At 40.4% G+C, this 22,010-nt stretch overlaps 1 protein-coding gene across 3 annotated transcripts in view; it reads right to left on the bottom strand.

Annotated features, from left to right (window-relative positions):
* The window catches only part of LOC148359425 (protocadherin-1-like), a 167,826-nt gene that overhangs the window by 133,875 nt on the left and 11,941 nt on the right, over positions 1 to 22,010 (bottom strand). For all 3 annotated transcript variants that reach the window (XM_088344654.1, XM_088344655.1, XM_088344656.1), the window contains 2 exons: positions 19,768 to 20,575; positions 11,588 to 13,774 (listed from right to left, as the gene is read on the bottom strand). In XM_088344654.1, coding sequence (XP_088200780.1) covers positions 11,588 to 13,774; positions 19,768 to 20,575 — 2,995 coding nt within the window. The remainder of the gene's footprint in view (positions 1 to 11,587; positions 13,775 to 19,767; positions 20,576 to 22,010) is intronic.

The following is a 22,010-nucleotide window of genomic DNA, read 5'->3' as shown; positions in this document are numbered from 1 at the left end:
TCGGCCGACAAACAGGAAATCAAATGGAACTTTCGCAAAAACTGTTGAGCAGGTGAAAAAAAATCAAGAACAGTACAGTGTTAAAGAGTGTTTTTCAACCTTTTTATAACACTGAGATTCATTCAAAATTTTTGAAGTGCATGGTCCGTCAAAAATCTTTAGACATTAATCCTTAGAACCAGTTTCCTCTTTATTTAAAAACTTAAATTATCATGTTGTCTAAATTGACAGGACAAAGACACTCGGAAACAGTTTCTTACCCAGGGCCATCACCACCCTAAATGAGCACACATAAAACCTTCAAAATCTTATTTGGGGCTTTTCCTATTTTTTATTGTTCCAAATTGTTATTGCACTTCTTTACATTTTTCTCTTCAACATCTTTATTACATGTTTACCTGGAGGGCCATGTCCAATCTCGTTGCATACAATGTTGATATCAATGACAATGAAAACAATTCTAGGGACCTGGTGGAAACATTTGTTGGCCTGGAGAAGTTATGGGCGCCGCCATGCTGTACTTGTCAAAGACACATAATAGGAAATTGTGCCCCTACTACTCTAATGGTAAAGAAATACAAACAACGCCTATTCAATATAAAATGATTCACATCATTTGTGGTCACCGTGGCTCTCTATCTTCCCAATTTTCTGTAATCTTGGGATTTCCTATATTTTAAACCCAATTTTGAAGCTTTGATATATGTGTATAATGTTTTTTTTTAAATAGCAAAAGTAATACAGAAAATTAACAAACATTATCTGCACGAACCCCCCCAAAAAAAAAAAAAAATGTTTAGTATGGTCTGACTTTTTCTATCCTTTTTTGGGATAATAAGAAAAATTAAATTAAAATCAGCAACATAATATGCAAGATTTTGAACTAATTTAGGATTTTACTGGATTATAACAAGTTATAGTTATAATAAATAATAATACATTTCTATCTAGTTTTTTTCTGGAAAAAATAATACTATATATTAGCAAGAAAAACATGTTTGCTAGAGACTGAGTGGATCTTGAGTACATTGCAAATATATTTATGGATCTGACAAATATGTCAGTAATCATTTTTAATAGGAATCTCTCCCCATATGGCTGTTAAGATGAAGGTAATATGCAGGTTATCTTTTTACTAATACACATTCCATAGTGTTTTGTTTAGGTGTAGCATATACCTATAGTGGTTAGCGCTTGTGCGGCACAGTTCATGTCATGGGAACCTGTCGTGGGTTCAAATCCAGCTCCAGACTTTCTGTGCGGAGTTTGTATGTTCTCCCCGTGCTTGCGTGGGTTTCCTCCGGGCACTCCCGTTTCCTCCCACATTCCAAAGACATGCATTTCAGGTGAATTGGCCGGTCCAAATTGTCCCTAGGTGTGAATGAGCGAATGAGTTGTCTGTCCCTGTGTGCCCTGCGATTGGCTGGCAACCAGTTCAGGGTGTCCCCTGCCCACTGCCCGATGATTGCTGGGATGGGCTCCAGCCCCCCCGCGACCCTACTGAGGATAAGCGGTACGGCTAATGAGATGAGATGAGATATACCTGCCCACTTAGGTGCAACCCATAGGGGGCAATGGTGCTTTATAGGACAATTCAGTACAAACTAATGACAGGTGCAGTTATTCAGTGCAGTTAGTCCTTGAAATTTCAATATTAAAATTCAAGCATTTTCAATGATTTCAAGCACCCGTACAAATCTTGAAAAAATACAATATTAATATTTCCAGAGTTGCATTCTTTTAAGATATTTTAAATTTGAAATTTGTTCAAATGATTAGATGTGTTTTCTATTAAAAATATACAGTTATCATTTATTACAGATTAAAGACTTTAAAACAAAATGCTGAAGACAAAGATAGTCAACTGCTTACCATTTCCCAGGGCTTTTGTTTTACAGTCAAAAAAGGGAGAGTGGAAGCAGCTTGTTTGAGTGTGACAATAGCCCGTTAGCAAGTAAGCATGACTTGCTCACTATTGGCTGAGGTCAATCCATTTTTTTCCTTGCTATTACCCTGCAGTTAAAAAAAACTGTTAGCATGTGGATAAACCAATAAACAAAATGTTTGTCTGTGTTGTTTGAAACAAAATTCACAAGTTTGTGGGTTGCCATGTGACAGAATCAAAGAAGTCTTTCACCGCTATCCCACAGGGGAATCGTTTTTGATAAACATTAAGTAAAATGGGTTGTGTATTTTTAAACCTCTGGAAAATCAGGTGATTTTGTTGTTGTTGTGTACAAAAATGAACAGATTTTTCCATAGATAATGTTTAAAACCCCAGTAAAACATAATTTCTTAAAACAGACACTACAACAATATCCCAGAGAAAAAAAATTTTTTTTTTCTTCCCACATTGTTTTTTCACCCTAGGAAGTCCAATTCAAATGATTTTGATTATCACTTTTCCGACCAAAAATGTGCTGTGTACTAAAAAACTGTTTTGGTAGCTTTACATCTGCAGGCAGGGGAAGCATCGTCTGTCATCATTAAAATATGTTTTAAAGATATATATGAAAGGGTTATATTTATTTGGTGTTAAAGTTTTCTCATTCAAATGTGGGGTGCGTCATTTGAGGTGTCCTTAATAGAATCAAAGTAGAAGATTCTCTCAATTTAGTTTATGTGTTAGCAATTAAGTAACTGAGTTGAAAGAGTGTTCCACCGTGCCAATCTACTTTTATTTTACTTTTGGCACCGGGACGGTAACACATAAGGAAGCAGCGAAAGAGGGAGGTTAGAGGGAACGATGATGATTTCATGCCCATCCTGGGTTTTTTGTTAGCGTAGCCTGAAAATCATAAAAATAAGAAAAGGCCTGTTTCAAATAACATCCAAACACCAACCCAAACCTCAATAAAGACAAAATAAGTCGACTTAATTAGTACTCGAGGAATGACTTTAATGAGGCTGCATTTATAACTTTAAGCCAGGAGAGAGCGGCAAAGAGTAACAAAGTACGAATTTCTGGACAGCACCTTTATCTTCACAATTTTATTTTCCAATATCGCTGAATCTTCACACTATATCATGAATATTATTGATACAATTAGTATGTAACGTGCTTCTGTGCTGAGCGTCTACAGATGCAGAGTGAGACAAGCAATTCCCTTGCAGAGGGTGATAGTGAGACCAAGGATTCTGATTTGGTGCACACATAAGGCCCCACACCACAGAATTAGTGATTGTGTTAGTAAGCTAAGAGTAAGTCAAACAATCATTTTTTTTTCTAGTTTGTGGACTTTTTTTTTTGGGTAATGGAGGATTACCAATCTATTGAGGATTTTATTTAAAAGGAGCAACACATAGGCTCTATTTATTTTAAGTATGTTGTGAGGGTGATATTCATACTATTAGTTAATTGGAAGAGTAAATAAACTGATAAAAAATAAAAATCAAATCATATTAGAAGTAATAAGGCAAGACAATAAACCGTTTTTTTTTTAAATTAAATGATGAATATAATCTAGGTTAATTTGTTTGTATATCGTACTGTACCTCAACAGACACGGACCTCATAACACATCAGTGAGAATTACCAGTTAGCACTACTTACCTTGGTTTGAATCCAACTAGTATTAGATCGTAAAACAATGGTATATTACTTTTATTTTCCCGGTAAGTCGTCTGATGCTATTTCCCGCACACGGAGCAGCTGGATAGCTTCTGACCTTTAAACCCGGCTACAGGTACGTCTGTACGCTGACCTCCACCTCTGCAGACTGCAAACACCTGCCAACCCTGACATTGACACACACACTAACTTCTTGTTTGCCTTCAGGGAGGCTTTAACTTTTACTTGCTTCTGACATGAATTAACACACAAACTTTTGTGCATCACTCTGTGTAAAAAAACATTTTGTGTTTAAAGGTTGGGTGCATCAATTGAGGTGGCAATGCCCAACTATGTTTGAAGAGTAGGCCTTAATTACACCGCACCTTTCTACTTTTATCTTTTTATCTTAATTTTAGTAAATCTGTTAGGGGCAGAACACATTACGTATGGGGAATGGAGGGACCTGGCGGAGTTGTGGAGAGTGACATCATGGTTGTTCCCACATGTTTTCAGTTTATATGTGTTAGTGTATAATGGATGATTCATCATTGGCTCTACATTTACTTGAAAAGTAAAATATTTTAGAATAAAACAGTAGAAAATAACCAAAAGCACAACAAAAAGCTGTTCGCTATCTATGTATCATTGTCAGTGGTGTAAAGTTTAGCAGTTTGCTCTCTACCATCAAGTGATTGTAGAAACTGTAGAAAAACAATAATTTAGATAAATATAATACAGTTTCCCGAAATAGTTAACTTCTGTAGGCACTGACTAAAGAACAAGCATCTCAGCATAGATTACACGTACACTTTAGGTCAACGCAATAACGGCACCAAATAAAAGCGATGGCCAGAACATTTTAGGGGTTTCACAACAAAAATATTAAGTACAGACGCTGCCCTACGAAAAACGGTAGATACGAACATTCCTCTTCCTAGTTTAGGTGTAAACATTCTATACTGTATCTTCATCGCGCTGGAATTTTTATTTTTTAGTATCTCGTGCATTCATTCATTACGGTTCGTGTTAAGTGTAAAGAAGAGGCGAGCCGTTTCTTTTGAAATGAAAGGGGAATAAGAAAGCTTGAGGCCGTTGTGAAAACGGTTGGATAACTTTTTTTTTCTGTCCACTTTCTACCACGGAGGAGGAAGTTGCCTAACTCTTGAAGCCTGTCTTCTAAAAGTAAGTTAAACTCAACTTTATTTATTTTTATGGTCAAGTCAAGTCATCTTTATTTGTGACGCCCTTAATCACAAGGAGTCTGAAAGGGCTTCAATGACCACTGAATGTAAACGCCCTAATGTGTAGCTTTCTTTTTCAGTTCTATGCTTTATTATTCAGCCTGCTATGTAACGTTATAGAGCATATTATTTTATTAAACGTTTATTTTTAAGTTTCAAACCAATACAGGTTACTTATGCAAGCCTTAAACATACTTATATAGACCATAAACATGCATTACATACAAAATACAGCACTGAAGCAACTTGTGAAAAAATTCAACTTACGAACGATCGTCTCGTTCGAAAGTAGGGCAGCATCCATACATTATTTTTTCAGGAGATATCCATTTCATGGCTGTCTTATTCCCAACTGACCTCATATCTTAGTATTAATCCTGCTAGTTGCCCCAATGTATCCAAAATTTCGTCAGGTAGCTCTTTGTAAATTTATGAGATCAATACACGTTTGGTTGGGCAATCCATTCTCTAAGTGGAATTTATTAGATACAAATCCCTCGTATGGTGTCATTTGTCTGCTCTCTCATCCTTGTCCAACGTACACGTTTTGTTTTATTTTACATCTGTGTTGAGTCGGTCAAAATGACAGAAGCGACATTGATTCCAAAAGCCAAAAATGGCGGTCATGAGCTAAGAAAAAACAACTTCCAAATTACGTGCAGCTTCTTTAAGACATCATTAAAATAGTGTTCTTTGTTTCATGATGATAATATAGCAGCAGGTTAGCTTGCTAGTGGCCAGATTAGTAGGGGTGTGTGCTGGGGGTGTGTGTGTGTAATCTTAATCCAACGTCAGGTAAATTATTGTGTTTGCATGTTCTCACAAATGTTTGCGATTCCCATTCATCCATCAATCGATTTACTGCCGCTTATCTGAGGTCAGATCGCGGAGGCGACACCAGAAGCCTCAGCAGGGAAGCGCAGACTTCCCTCTCCCAAGGTGTTCCCATGCTAGCCGAGACACATGGTCTCTATGACGTTTCCTGGGGCTTCCTGCTGGTGGGACAGACCCCAAAGGAAGGCGTCCATGTGTTAATACAACCTTAGCATGCTGTTAAATAAATCGTACAGCGCAGACAACATGTTCTGGAATGACAGGTGACATTGTCAAACTGAAACTTCCTCACAAAACTGTGAGTGTGTGTGTCTTTGCGTGTGTGCCTGAGGCAGGTTTCCATTCCACTTGGGTTGTTTGGAGCAGGTGGCAACACAAATGCATACAAAACAAACACACTCATGCAATTGCAAAAGGAAGTTTCTTGTGTTTTAAGGTTTTCTGCACACACAACCATATACCCGTACAAGGGAGCAGCTGGCGGTGCACTTACACACATAAATAAATGTGTCTTGTGTTTTGATTTTTGTGAGACACTTATACGCACGGACACACAAAAAACACAAACACACACTGTAACGTACAGAGACGGATGCGCAAATTCTAAAGGTAGAAGTGTAATGGGGTCAGAGGTTTTGTGGTTCCAGCGCTGTTGGATCGAGGGTGGTAGGTCAGTTTCAGGTGTGAGTCAGTGCTAGTTTTGGGTCTGTTGAAGCTTATAAGAGTGGACGTTTTGTTACATTTATGGGGGGGGTTGTTTTTTAAGATGGTGAGGCACTGCTGGTGCTTAGTTGAAAGCTTTTTCAGGTGTGATATATGTTTTGGAGTAAACTGGTTAAAGATTTAATGAGATGTACCATATTATTTTTTTTATAACAGGGGCTGGGGAACTTTTTTGACGCAAGGAGCCAGAAGAGCCTTTTTTGAGCGGGTATCACCATGTATTTTAAGACAAAATTCAACAAAACTCTCTAAACATTAAAAAGTGTGATGATGAAATAAAATATAATGCCTTTTCATATGTCCTCTGTTTCACAAGTGGTCGAGTGGTTAGGATTCGGCACTCAGTGCTGCAACCTGGATCCGTTTCCCATTGCATCCAGTTCATGGGATTGTGGCCAGCGATACTTTTAGACTCATCAATCATTGCAAAAATACAGTGATATACTATCATACAACCTCATGTACAGGTACAGGTAGGAAAAAAAGTGAGTTTAAAAATGGTTAAATACAGTAAGTTGTTTTGTTAAAAATCCTCTTTTAGGATATAAAACAGGATTATTTATTGGTGTAAGGTACGTATATTTATCATTTTATTTGACAAATCTGATTTTAATCCACGGGTGTGTTTATATGCATTGAGTTTTCGGAATGACAAGAGAAGTTTATTAGCAAAGTTTTTATCAGTTTACATTGCCAGTGACAAGTGCTGTTATAGATTTGATTTAGGTGTAATAAGAAACATGAGTGATGCTATAACACAGCATTTTACGTTCAATAAAAAAATATTTTACTCGTATCCATTCAGTATGACAGAGACAACCGAACACTTGTGTGAGGCCTGTTTATGTATAATAAAAGTAATAATAATGATAACAATAATAATATAATAATGATAATAATGCTAATAATAATAATTCAAGACCCTTTCAGGACACCCAAGGTCACCATGCACAGAATACCAAACAACAATAAAACAATAATAAAACAAGCAAGGCATAAATACCAAATACAAACAAAGTAGAATTAAAAAGGGTGCAGTATGTGGAGCAGATTATTATAAATAGGCAGGTCTGAAGAAAGCAGTTTTGAGTCTGAAAGCAAGAATTAGCTCAAACCTCATTATCAGTGACTTATAGTCAAGGAAGCCAGGTGAGGCACAGCCTCACCTGATATCATGTAAGTGTAAAAATTAAAAATATTTTTTTTTTTCCCCATTTATTTCCAAAATGTTTCGCTGTGCTTTTTTTAATTGCTGAATGTTCATTATAAATTGTATTGATGTAATTAGTATGTAATGTATCATTGTTGGCAGATGCAGAGTGAGGCACGCTATTCTCTTGCCTCATGGGAGAAGTTCTTAGAGAGACCAAGGATTCAACATATACATTTCAATTACAAGTTAAGAAAGGCAATGAACATTTTTTTTTCTATGCTACGCATTGCACTGAAGAACAATGGCGACTATACTATGAAGGTGCAGTATCTGACTCAGATCAGGAGGCTTCTTCTGCTACTGGGAAACATGGAAACCATTACAATCTATTTCATATGGGGAAGCCCAACACCCTGGAGAGGGATGGGCACCGCCAGGCTTTACTTGCCCAAGACACACTAATGGAAGTGTTGCTCCTACGACCCAAGTGGTTAAGGGATCCGTGAACGGTGATCGATCTAAATATTATGTTTTTGGTCTGACAATCAAATGGTTAATGCAATATAGGTATTTATTTGTAAATCTCTCTGTGCCTTACAACTCAAACCTCACAGCACGTCACCTTTTCTATTTGAACTAATACCTGTCCATAAAAGATCATCATTTGATCTCTGTCTATTTACATTGTCCTACAAACCCCGAACATCGTCAATTGTCATATATTAATTACTTCCATGTTGACATAGTGTGCATTTGATCTGATTGGTGAGTAGTCAGTCTTTCATTTTGACATACGACCATTAGGTCATGCTCAGGAATGCTCTTCTCCACGGAAAATCATGGAATATTTGTTTTGTTTAGTCATGGTTGGTAGAGGAAGCGCATCACATAAAGACGCCGTTGTGGACTCCTACACACAAATGTAGCTTGGCCTACCTGCTGTCAATCAAACATGCCCCTACACGAAGTCAAGCGACATGGTTCCAAATCCTTACTGACGCAGCAATTGTTGCTGATCGTACCAAACTGGAAAAAGAAAGACCCACACTGACGGAGTTATGCGCAGGGAGACAGGCTACCAAGCAAAAATGTATGTCAGTGATTAATGTAAATGTAAATTAAAACAATTCTAGTAGCCTATACATGTAAGAATTTGGTTCTTGGATGTATGGGTCTCTTCAGGTACAAGGTGTTACGCGTAATTATGTATTTTTGAGCTCAGAACTGTTTTTTGTAATGTGAAGTATTTTTGTCACAAGTGTTAATTTTTGTGAGGGTGGTAGGATGCAAAAAGCGAGACACCGATGGAGACCAAATGTTTTGGATGACAAGGATAGCGTATTTATCCATAAGTAATAAAACTAACATTTAAAAAAATTACAATCTTAGCACACTGTTTTATTAAGTATATTTGAGTATGAAAATATTTCCATATCCCTGTTCAAATACAAACATTGTTTTTTCAAAATAAAACAATAAAGCAAGATTTATCTGATTAGAGGTTTTCCCAGTGTTTGAGTCAAGTCTAACTTGTTTAAACAAATTTTAAAAGTATACCATTAAAAAGAACTGAAATAAATTGGCCAAAACATTGTGTATTGTTTTTATATTATTTACTGGTTGATGCTTATGTAAATGTAAAGTCAAATAATGAATTAATTTGTGGATAATGTATATATTATTGAATCATTTAAAGGAACAATGTGTTTATTCTTATTGAGGTAAAAAAACAAGATTAATTTGAATACTAATGGAAATACCTAAACCTTCATATGAAAGAACATTTTTCTAAATATTCATAGGTTGATGATTTTGCATTTATTTTGCATACTATGAGCATAGCCTAGAGGGAGTTGACATCATTGTCAGCCATCTTGCTGTTACGAACACCCCCAAAATTGAAAAACCTTGTGAAAGGCTGGGCAAAAAATAAAAATAGGTCAATTTAGTCAAGTTGAGTCTCCTTAGTGTGTAATCTTCCTTGTGCGTAGCACTCGTTTTTGGTTGCAACAAACAATACTGTAAAATTAAGTGGTCATATTACACGTAGTTATAGATATTCCTCCTAAAAAAGCATTCATTTGAGAAAATTCAGTTTCAAGCAGGAATACATTGAATCTAAATTAATATTAAGATGAAATCCCTGACACAACAAACATGTGATTTACATGTGAAAAATTGAAATGAGGTCGAGGATGTGCACCATCAAAGTAACTTCGTCCTCATTTTAATCAAGCAATGAATGAAAGCACAGACAAGCGCCACAAGCCATCACGTTGAAGCATGTTTATTCAAATGAAAAATGCTTTATAACATGACAAAAAAACAACTACATCAAACATTGAAAATAATAATAATAATAATAAAAATAATAATAATATAGAAGCATACACATATTGAATGTACATGAAGCTGTGGCTGAGGAACTAACAGGAGGCATAGAACAGAGTGCAAAGTGTAAGTGTGTCTTTGGTTTGCCAGTGTGTGCGGGCATCATACGGCGCATCACAAACACAGGAAAAATGCAATGTATTTAAATACAAAGAAAAGAGACTGGGTACCAACCAAATGTTGGTGGCCCTTCTGCCATTTACCAAATGTATTCGTGTATAATGAGCTTTTTTCTAGCTGCAAAATGTTTGGGTGAGCGTTAGACATTAGGTTTTACCATATTTGTGCAATGATTAATCGGTTGAAAAATATTGCTGATCACAAATGCAAAACCTTTCTTCCGACGGGAATCAAATTCAGGTTGCAGTGGTGAAAGCGGTAAATCCTAACCATTGGACCACCTGTGGTACAGGTGACATTCAAAAAGGCATTCGACTTTATCTCATTATATTATTTTGACTGTCATTTGTCTAAAGTACGGTAAAAACAGGATGATGATTAGATCAAATCTCAAGCCTTTTTATGTATCATGTACAGCAATGATGGTCTAGTGGGTAGGATTTTTGCGCATTTACCGCCGCGATCCAGGTTCAATTCCAAAGACATCCCACTGCACAATATGAGCTAAAATAGGTGAAACCAAAATTTACAACAATTTTTAATAAAACAATAGGGGTGCACGCTATGCACGAGTGTGTTAGGCACGGATCATTGTTGATTTCTCATTATCTCTTACCTCTGTTTTATGTTAAGAATCTAAAATTAAAAAAAAAAAAACGCTTCTGGTCCGAGGAGAATAGTGGCCGCAAGCACAATTAGGACACAATTAGATTGAAAGACTCAAAAATACGGCCCAGCAATAATGAAAGATGACCATTGAAGGTGGTTCAAGCACATTATATGCTTAACTTGAACTATAACACAGAAATCTTAAAATTCAAATTCCAAAACAAAACTTGTTGGATTGTCAGTTTTTGTACTTGTTCGACTTTTCACAGCTTGTTAGTGGCAAGGAGCCAAGAACAACTTTGCTTACAAACTCTCAAACACATACACACTTGCGCTCATACGAAGAACATTAAACAGAACAAGGCACTGAGGGTAAGAAAACGAAGGCCAATATCAGCCACTGATAGTCTGTGCAAACTTTTTGGGAGCAACGACCATAAACTCAAGGACGTCCCTAAACTAAATTGACTTCAGCCTCCAAAACGAGCCCATCAAACTAGACAAAACAGTGAAAAAAAGAAATTACACCAAATGCAAGTGACGATTTCACAGTAGTACTTTGTCAGGGAGATTTTAAGACTTCTATGAGTCAACACAGGTCAAAATAGATCATGAATGCTTGGTCATTGAATGCAGTCAAGTTAGACCAGATCTCTGGTTGAGTTCAAAAGCCTCTTTGGTGAGTTAGGAAACAAAAAAGTTTCAGTGCGACCCCCCCTTCCGGCCTCTTGTGTGGTTTATCAGTGTCAGTCCACATGGAGGGTGATAAAACAAAGTGAATGTAAAGCAAAGCAAACGGGGCAAGGTGAACCAAAGGAAAAATCAAAGATGTGAAGGGAGTTTGTTGAGGTGGCTCAGGGTTCAGCAAGCATGACTTTGTTCTACTTACATCGCAAACTACCACACCCCGTCAGTCCAATAGATGTCCCGCTGGTACATAGGTGCGTTCGCATAGAGTCCTACCTGTTTGCTGGCGTACTTGGGCGGGTTGGCCTTGTAGCTGTAATCCGAATATTGGTCGGAGCCTGTGGAGTTGTTGTCCCCTGTGCCCACGAAGGTGTTGGCAGGGGGCAAGTCCTGCACTGCTTGATGCTTCTTGGAAGCCGAGGGGGATTGCGGCTGCAGCTGGATGGATGGAAGTGGTGAGTTGGAGCGGTAGTGTCGCCCCAAGTCAGGGCTGCCAGGAGGGTAGTTGAGGGGCAAGTGTATCCGTGGGCTGTCGCTCACTGCTCCGCCGTCAATCAGGTTGAAGTTAAGGCTCTTTTGGAGGCCAGCCTCTTCATCTTCCTCCAAAGGTTTGGCGGGTTTGGGTGCTTTATTCTTTTTACTTTTTTTACTCTTGGGGTTTTTAGGCCCCTGTTTAGGTGCATATAGGTCTTTGCTCTCCTTCTTGCCCGCCTGATAGCCACTCTTGGCATCCTTTTGGAGCCTGTGACGGATAACCACCACGGCCACGATCACCAAGATGACGCCGGCGATCCCGGCCAGGCTCCCGTACAGGATGTTACTGCGCTGAGCCAAGGCGTAATTGGGGTCCCCTGCGATATCTCTGTCAAGTGGGGTGTCTAGACTATGTCCCACTAGAGCCTCGATAACCGACACATTGGCCTTGGTGTCGTTGACGAATACGTGCACTAGTGCCGTTGTCTGACGATGCGGCTTGCCTTGGTCTTTAACCTGCACCACCAACCGGTGCAGCCCATTATGCTTTCCAGTAAATTCCTGCGCCAGAGTTATCTCTCCTGTCGTTGGGGAAATATAAAAAAGTCCATAAGGGTTCCCCCCAGTGATGCTGTAGTCCAACTCAGCATTGAATCCTGAGTCTATGTCTTCAGCCTCCACCACCTCCACGCGGGTTTCTAATGGGGTTACTGGGCTCAGATATCTATATGAAGAGTTGGAAGGTTTGGTGACGTAGGGTGCATTATCGTTCTCATCCAACACGTTAATCGTGACTCCCACATAGGAGGATCGAGGAGGGTCGCCAGCATCTACAGCTTTTAGCCGGAAGGTGTAGGTGCTTTCCTTCTCCCGGTCAAAGGAGATGCTGGATAGGATCGTTCCCGTACCATTTTGTATGACAAATTTGCCATTATCGGGTTCCACAAATAGCGTGACGCGTGCATTTTCGCCCTCGTCGACATCTGTGACAGTGACCACACCCACGGGGTTGAGTGGTGGCATGTTCTCGATGACAGAGAAGCTGTAGCCGCTCAGCATGAATTTGGGGTCATTGTCATTACAGTCGAGGACGTTAATCACAACCGTGGCTGTGCCGGTTTTGCTCGGGACACCTTTGTCGGCCGCTGCCACACGGAACTCATAACGCTCAGTCTCCTCCCGGTCCAGAAGATTCTTGACTCGAACATCGCCACTTCTTCCATCAATTTCAAAGAGTGCACTGGCTGATCGCTCCACTATGCTGTAGACCAGTTCGGCGTTGCTGCCGCTGTCAGCGTCAGCGGCCACGACCTGGAGCACCTTGTCGCCCGGCTGGTTCCCCTCAGCAAAGTTCACTTTCTGGATGGTAGGCGAGAATGTGGGTGCGTTGTCATTCATGTCAGTGACTTGCACTTTTAGGGAGTTGGTGCTGGACAAAGCGGGGTTCCCTGAATCCACAGCAACAATCTCAATCCTGTAATCCTTCACTCGTTCATAATCCAGCAGCGTGGTGGTCTGCAGGAAGTACTTCCTTTTACGGTCATTGCTGGACTCGCTTAAAGGCTGTAGCTGAAACGGCACGTCACCAGCTACCACACATGTCACCACGGCATTCTCTCCCTCATCACGGTCTGATACCTGGACCAGAGCTACTGCTGTGCCCACTGGCATGTCCTCTGAGATGTTGGCAATTCCATCCTGGTGTGTTACCAAACCGATGCCACGGATCTCGATAGTTGGAGCGTTGTCATTTTGATCCCGGACGTTGATGGTCACCAGGACCTTGGAGCTTTTAGAGTTTGGTCCACGGTCTTTGGCCACAACAAAAAACTTAAGGAAGTTCTCCTCCTCACGGTCCACCATGCCTTTGACATAGATGATTCCCGTAGAACGGTCAATGCGCAGAAGTCTCTGGACCGCTTCCGACATCTGGTGAAGGCTGTAGTCGATCTCCCCATTGGTACCAGTATCGGCGTCGTTTGCGCGAACCTGAAGGGACAGACAACCGTTAAATGATTTGACAAACCTACTAAATCAACAGTTCTGCTGACAAAAATTCAGGAAAGTTGATTTGTAAGTTTGACCCACAACTGGCAATGCTTAACTTAAAAAGCTAGTCGGAATGCCTAATTCAACTACTCAACGTTCCGCCAGACCGCAGACGGGCCGCCAGACTGTTGAGAAGCAAATTTGTACCTTCACTATTTCACCAGTAACTGAAATACGTCATGCCACATATTGTTGGAAAGCTTAAACTCTTGGGATCGAAGATGTGGTGACAATTTCAAAATGCACTCATCAAAGAAACATCATGATCAGTCTAAAACAAGATACCCGAAAACTATAAAGCAGCGATAGCTCACCAATAAGTCCCCTAGTAGTCAGCTCATGAGCTCGTTATTTGCACACATGTAGTTGTTTTCATCCAGGGCCATCCAGTGAATCTAACTAAATATATACTCCAAACAACGCGGTAATGCCGACAGATATGAAAAACCCGCCTAAATCGCTGGACGTTCCAGGTTGTATGCACTCTATTTCGCCACATTCCAGTTTACAAATAAACGGAAAGGTTGCATTATTTCCAATATACCTGTTACCCCTGACTTTTTGATTGACACCACTCTTGGCCAATTGCAGCCTTGTTTTGGTCCACAGCTAGCTTTAGCCTATAAGGGCATGTACTGGTTAAACATAGATATCGCCTTCTTCAGCTCCAAATATATTTGGCCATTAGTAAATGATTCAAATGATGATTGTCACATACGCAGAAATATACTGTGTATTCAAATTAGACCCTAAAATGTATGTGCGTAATGACACATGTGATTAATTTCTCATGCACCATTAGTACGCGCAATCATTGATTGACTTCTGGTAAGAGAAGTCAAACATTTATTACTCTTTCAAAATGTCTTAAACAAATAAAATCCACTGTTGCAGAGGTGTTGTAGATGTAAAGTGGTCATCTCCAAATGGCCACTTTTGGAAGTGCCTCAACCTACCCTTGTTTAAAACAATGTTTAAAATACAAAGTTTAAGTTTTTTTCAGATTGGGATCAAATTTAACAAGGTACCAGGTAAGGCTTTAAGTTATTGTCTCACCTGTTTTGCAGCTAAGATGCCCATGCTATAATCATCTGCAGGTAATGTTTACCCCAAGTGAAAAGTTAATATAACATTCAACTTTTGTACAAGATTCAATTTTAATGCAGACTCTCATGATATCAGATGCATTATCCAATTATTTTTAATGTCACGGCCCGGCAAACACTCACAAAGAGAGGCAGCCGCTGAGCTGCCGTCACAAACTCCTGTTTGGGAGCAGAAATCATTGAGACAGGCAGCGGCTCGTTGGCCTTTAACAGCTCCAAGTGAATGTTAATGTTCTTCTACTTATTAGGACGAAAGCAAGGCGCACTCTGGGGAACATTAGCGGGCGAGTGAGGAAGCATTGACTCAGCCAAAGCAAGCAAGTTTGAGTGGGAAAACAAAATTCAAACATATGCTTGGAATGCCCCACTGCATTACATCAGTTTATCTTTGAGTTCACTGTAAATACATTTGAAAGCCCTAACTGAAGAGAAAACCCAATCAGAAGCCCTTGTGCTAAGTCCTAACGACTACGCGCAAAACATTCCAGTGGTGACTCATAAAACATCAGATCAAAGGCACTGCATCATTTTTTTTTAACTTTTGGGACTTATTGAAGCCCACAAGAGTATGTGTGTATGCATGTATCCATCATTTCATCATTGGGATTAATTTTGTGTTTATTTTTTCAGATTTAAACAACGATTCATGCACAATTTGAGCCATGCATCAGTGAGTTGTAACATAAAAAACGATGAAACGTGAACTTGACGATGACCACAAACAACTCATTTATGGAAAGCAAAGTGACTTTGACTGTTTTGACAGGAGTACTAAAAAATTCACCTCGGCAAATGAGTCTCATTTTGAGAAAAAAATATGTTCGCCAATATTGGTTCGTTTTTGTGCCATTCATCCTCATTTCAATGAATTAACGGTACCCAAAGTGAGTGAATATGACATAAAAAAGACATTAAGACATTTATTGGTCAAACTCTTGTTTGGATCAAATTTAAAGTCATCACATAGCTAAGGTGAATGCCCAAACTGCCAAAAATGCCCAAACCTGTCTTCTTGCCCTAAATTCCCTCATCTGGAAAAATATTACCCTAACTCAGTAACCCAAACCCTAAACAATGGATGTCAAACTCAGTTTGCCTCAGACTTCTGTTCTCAGTAAAAGTATGTCAACTCCACATTTTAGTTTTTTAGTATTATGCTTTATCATTCAGCCTACATTGGTAACTTAAATTAAATAATAAAATCACGAATAGAAAGGGATTTTTTTCTTAATACACATTTAAACAAAGGTTGACAATACTGCTTTATGCATAAGACTACCACTTTTTGCCGCTTAAGAACGCCTACCAATTATGGGAAAAAAATCTCCCGATTTTACAAACATAAACAACACAAAATATTGACTCAGGGACTAGTATTAGTAAACAGCGGCTTTATTTGGAAGCAAGACTTAATTATTTGTGCATGATAAAGTGCTCCAATTATCACATTTGATTTCCGTTTTGGTATAAGTTTGCCACTTCCGGTTTTAAACAAGCAATTTTCTTTTAATATTCTGGAGACAGATTGTGGTTTTCTCGCATGAAAATAAAGTGAACGATAAAATCCAGCACTTTTCAGTGTCAAAAGGTTGGCATGTATGCATTTATTTAAAAAAGGGGGGTAAACTCATCATTACATCTCATTAGCTGCACCGCTTATCCTCAGTAGCGTCGCGGGGGTGCTGGAGCCCATCCCAGCAATCATCGGGCAGTGGGGAGGGGACACCCTGAACAGGTTGCCAGCCAATCGCAGGGCACACGGGGACAGACAACTCGCTCGCTCATTCACACCTAGGGGCAATTTGGGCCAGCCAATCCACCTGAAATGCATGTCTTTGGAATGTGGGAGGAAACCGGAGTGCCCGGAGGCAACCCACGCAAGCACGGGGAGAACACACAAACTCCGCACAGTAAGTCCGGTAGTTGGATTTGAACCCACACAGGAGGTTCCCAAGACCTTAGAACTGTGCCGCACACGCGCTAACCACTGCGCCGCTGTGGGGGTAAACTCATATTCGGAATTTAATATGGTTTATATTAACAGGAGAGTGAATGCAGTTTTACACCTGAACAAACTCACTATGCTATACAAACTCAACATGGTCTTCTAGCGACAGAAAATAATGTATTTTCAAAAAACTTTTAAAAGAAATGACCAAGAGACTTCTTTTTTTGACATATTCAGAAATGTATGGCAGGCCGTATGTTTGACATGCCTACCCAAAGCATTCATTTTATTGCTTCTTACAGCCTGTTGAATAAAAGAACAAGCTTGTTTGAATTTCCAAACGCCCTAAAAGTGTGTAAGTTCTAATCAGTTTTGCCTTTAAAGTCCAAAGAAGAAGACGTTTAATTTCTATTTCGCGCCATAAAAAAAGACGGATTTAAACCCTTATCTCTTTTGCATCAACATCAGGGTGCGAAAGGTTGCTTCTGTGCGTACAATCTTACAGGGATTTTCCACAGCAGACTGGCGAGTTCATCCGACCTCCCTATCAAAATCTTCTTTGACGCTCGCTGGGTGACAGCTGACAGTGGGAAGTGGCTGATTCCAGTCGCTCGCAGTTAGCGCTTAAGAAAAGCCCCCGAGATGATTTCTCCCACTCATCGATTTGCCTTCCGGACGGGAAGCTTTAAGCAGCGCCGCGCTTCTCCAAGCGGGCCCTAAATTATTGACAGCTTGGCGCGGGATTGACTATCGAGCGGACCAGCAAACGGCCGACACAAGCGCCGTTTGTCTTCCGCGTTAACAATTAACCAGCGCTGACCCGCTCCGGCGCTTCAGCTTACTTTTCTTTTTGCAGTCGATTGTCTTCCCTTGAGCACTAATAAGGCGACTTGACTTCTCACGTATGTGATTCCACATCCTGTTAGCGGGATTTAGAGATGGCAGGCCCACCATCTTGTATTGATCAACAAAGAAACGGTGCAGCCAACCTTATCTAAATATTTCTTCCGTCAAACAAATTCTGAAAGATTGCTGTTTAAAAGGACAACTAAGAACAATGTCAGCGTATTGGATTGTTAAAGTTCTAAGAGTTTTTGAAATGGATCAAAAAGTACAACTGTAGCTAACAATCCAACTCAGCTTTTATGTCATCAGAAAATCGGAGATCAGGAACAAGTTAAATGTTTGAACAAGCCCTTGTCATTCTCAAATTAAGAGAAAATAGTGTGTCACGTGTAATTTTGCAGACATATAACCTTGCCTGGCAGCACGGGGGCGCAGCGGTTAGTGCATGTGCGGCACAGTTCATGTCTTGGGAACCTCCTGCGTGGGTTCAAATCCAGCTCCAGACTTCCTGTGGGGAGTTTGTATGTTATCCCCGTGCTTGCGTGGGTTTCCTCCGGGCACTGCGGTTTCCTCCCACATTCCAAAAACATGCATTTCAGGTGAATTGGCCGGTGCAAATTGTCCCTAGGTGTGAATGAGCGAGTGAGTTGTCCGTCCCCGTGTGCCCTGCGATTGGCTGGCAACCAGTTCAGGCTGTCCCCTGCCCACTGATTGCTGGGATGGGCTCCAGCACCCCTGCGACCCTACTGAGGATAAGCGGTGTAGCTAATGAGATGAGATGAGATTAGATGAGATAACCTTGCCTGTTTTTTTTTTCTTCAGGATGGCTTTGAATACTCAGTAATATTAAAATACTTTTATTTTATTGTATTCAATACTATTGCATTTCATTGTTTTTATTGTCTTTTAGTGTTTTTGTTTGGTTTTTACTTGCTTCCATTTGCTTCTCATTTATTAGTACAAAGCACTTTGGTAAATTGAAAGAGTTGTTGTAAAGGGATGTACAAAAAAGGTTTATTTACATTTAAAACATTTGATCTTCTGCACAGGTTTGGGATACATTAATGAACAAAGGTTTACTGAAGAGTTTTTTTTTCAACATCTCCTTTGACCGGTGGAAGGAAAGAACCTACACGTTCCTGCAACCCGGAAAGTGACAAATCGAGACAATTTATTTTTCCAGTGTAATAGTAATTGAGATTCATGTCATATTGTCTTATATGTTTACACCGTGATGTGGGATTTATAACTTTAGCATCTCAAACTGTGACAATTCTGTCAAAGCGTAAGAGATAAGCCTTGTATACAGACTGGCCAAAGTCCAACTTGAAAAGCACGGACTGACTCACACCCATATCACACCTGGGTATTTATCCTTGCATACTTAAAATACACTAAAAAATTAAAATACAGAGGGTAAACTCTGCTGCAAATACAGTTACGCAAATTCAACGACTCCTGATAGTTGGTTGCCAAAATTTGGAAACCATTTCACATTGAACTATGAATACTCTAATAAGAGTTAATTATACCAGAAATAGAAAAAAAAAAGTTTTTACTTCCACAAAAAGCAAACAAATTGCAAGTAAGTCTTCAAGAATCAGGGGACGTTAGGTTCTGTTCCATGACCCTCTCTTCAAATTATAGGTTCTATACCATATTTGCATTTAACAACATATTTTGGTCTATGAGGAAGGGTTATTAATAGTTTGATAGGTTCAATTTAAAGATTTCTCACCCCCCATTTTTTTTGTCAAGTAATTGTTCATGAACATAATTTTTCATCAAGCAGGTCAAGTGATGGCTCTGGAGGTGGACTTGACAAGCAAAGAGTTTAGTCTTTGGGGCAACAGTCGGCCTCTGTAGCCACCGCCCGGTTTACACCCATGTTAACTCTTTAAAGACCGTGTAAAATATAATGTAACAGTAAATGCGTGTTTGTGGCAAACAACGAGCAGAACCCTCATTCACCTTTTGAACCTTCAAGAAATTAAATTCCAATAGCAATCGTCAGCATTGTTGTTTCTACTGACCTGCAGCACAGAGTGCCCCAGAGGACTGTTCTCCGCCAGCTCTGCCTCGTAGTGACTCCTTTCAAACTTTGGCGCGTTGTCATTTTGATCAGTGACCACTACCCTGAGGAGAGCACTGCTAGCCCTGGCAGGTCGTCCTCCGTCCACCACACGAACATTGAGGTCGTATGAGTCCTTCTTCTCGCGGTCAAGATTTCCCATGACCACCAGCTGTGGCAGCTTCTCGTCAGTGTCCACTGCCACTTGCAGTCCGAAGAGCTGCTCAGCATCGGGTCCCGTGCTCAAGGAGTACTCCGCTACGCCATTGTTGCCGGCGTCGCGGTCCGTCGCCATAGGGATGGAGAAGAGGGCGCCCAGGTGAGTGTTTTCCGGGATTGCCAGGGTGAGGATAGGCGAGGAGAATTGGGGCGTGTTGTCGTTTATGTCCAGGACTTCAATGCGGCCCTCAATGAGACGAGGCCCCGACCCGATTCCTTTCACCATGTCTGTGATGGACACCTCAAACTCCAGGTAGCACTTATCTTCCTCAAACAGGTTGCGGCAGTCCCTGAGGGTCTCACGGTCAATGGGGATCTCGGTGGTGTAGATGTCGCCCGTCTTTCCATCCACGCGAAGGTAAGGCGAGCCCACCTCCAGCTTGTACAGGTGCCCACTGTCGGGAAGCCCCCGGTCTGCCGCCAGACTTCCCACAAGCGTGTTGGGCGGCTGCTCTTCTGGGACCCGGTAGAGGATGTCGGAGGCGGTGCAGCACCCCAGCAGTGCTGCCACCAGACATAAAATGAAGTGCCACTTCAATTTCTCCATCGTTCTGAAAGACCACAAAAACCCAATTAAAATCGGTTGACATTTTTACAAACCCCCTACGAGGGTTGCCCATAACTACAGCCGCATCTTTTAGCTTAGCCAGGTGCATGACACCAGTCTTTGCAAATGACCAATAACCTGCTTTTCTTTGAAAATTGTGCTATCTTGTTGTGAGTAATTTGCCAAGGAACTGCCACTCACAGTTGTGAATTATTGGATGAGTAAATAAAGTGAAAAAAATATGTTTTAAAACTGATTCTAAGCACCTGCAGGATGGCACAATGCTAATTTGCATTTTTGGGTAAAATACGGGAAACATACTGCTTATTCTTGTTCCCATTCAAAAAAAAATAACTTTTGCAAGCTTGGTGAATGAGCACCATCTTGCTCTGAGTGATGCATTAGCTAAGAAAGTGCCACTTACAGTGGTGAAAAATTATTTTCCAAAAAACGATTCAAATGTTTTAATTGACTTAAATGAAATGTTGGCCTCCCCCTCACTAAAAAAAAAAAAACATGCAATGAGGATATACTTATTACAAGAAATGTATGCCCATTAGTTGTTACCATGTATTCCTTAATAGGTAGGGTACACTCAAACTGGTGCTGTAGCTACAAAATATGGTATGGGTTTCAGTAGGTACACCAAGTAACTGGGTTTTCCGCAGGACTCTAGCTGAGCAGCAGAGAAAACATTTGCCAGTGTTTTTTGGGATAACCACAGAGAACAACAAGTGCCGATAGGTGGAGAGAGACTCTCGGCAGCATGCTAGTGTAAATAGGTTAAACTGGTTTTAGACTGGTCAGTTGCTAGATTGGTATGTGAGACATGCACTAGGCGTGTCAGTCAGTTGCTTATTCAAGCCAGGTAGGCCACTTATGATGGTTGTAGTTAAATCAGTAGAAACCTGGTAGTTCCTTATGTAATGGTTGTTGATAAATTCACACAGATACAGCAAATACTATTACAAGTACTTTATGGCAGGCTGCACGTCCCATGCAAAAGTCCTCAAATGGTTAGCACATGGTACGATATCACTTACTACTAAAGTCAGGTCATTACAGTTCCAAATGTTCTCGCTCCTTGATATCACATTCATAAAAGAGCAGCAAGAGTTCAGCTTTTTTTGCTCTTGTCCCACTTCTCTAACACAACTCTCACACATGCACACGCCGGGGCCCTTCCATTTGGCTTCAAACTAACGAGCATTTTCTCAGAGAGCAGCAAAATAGCCGGCTGACCGCCGAGGCATTTCACGCTCACTCGTCACCCAGGAAACGTCGCGATCACTCTCGTGCACCACCTTGTCATCTGTTGCCTTTTGATGATGATTAGTGGATGTCAACATTCGTACACTTGATCGTTTTATGTGTCTTCTCAACGTGCATTTTCATTGCTTGCTTCGAGTTCATTTGATTTCCGTCTCAGTTGATTGTCG

The sequence above is a fragment of the Urocampus carinirostris genome, chromosome 9 (assembly GCF_059441175.1).
Source record: "Urocampus carinirostris isolate Australia breed hairy pipefish chromosome 9, RoL_Ucar_1.0, whole genome shotgun sequence".
NCBI lineage: Eukaryota > Metazoa > Chordata > Actinopteri > Syngnathiformes > Syngnathidae > Urocampus > Urocampus carinirostris.
Note: the sequence above shows the minus strand (reverse complement) of the source record. Positions and strands in the feature narration are given on the sequence as shown.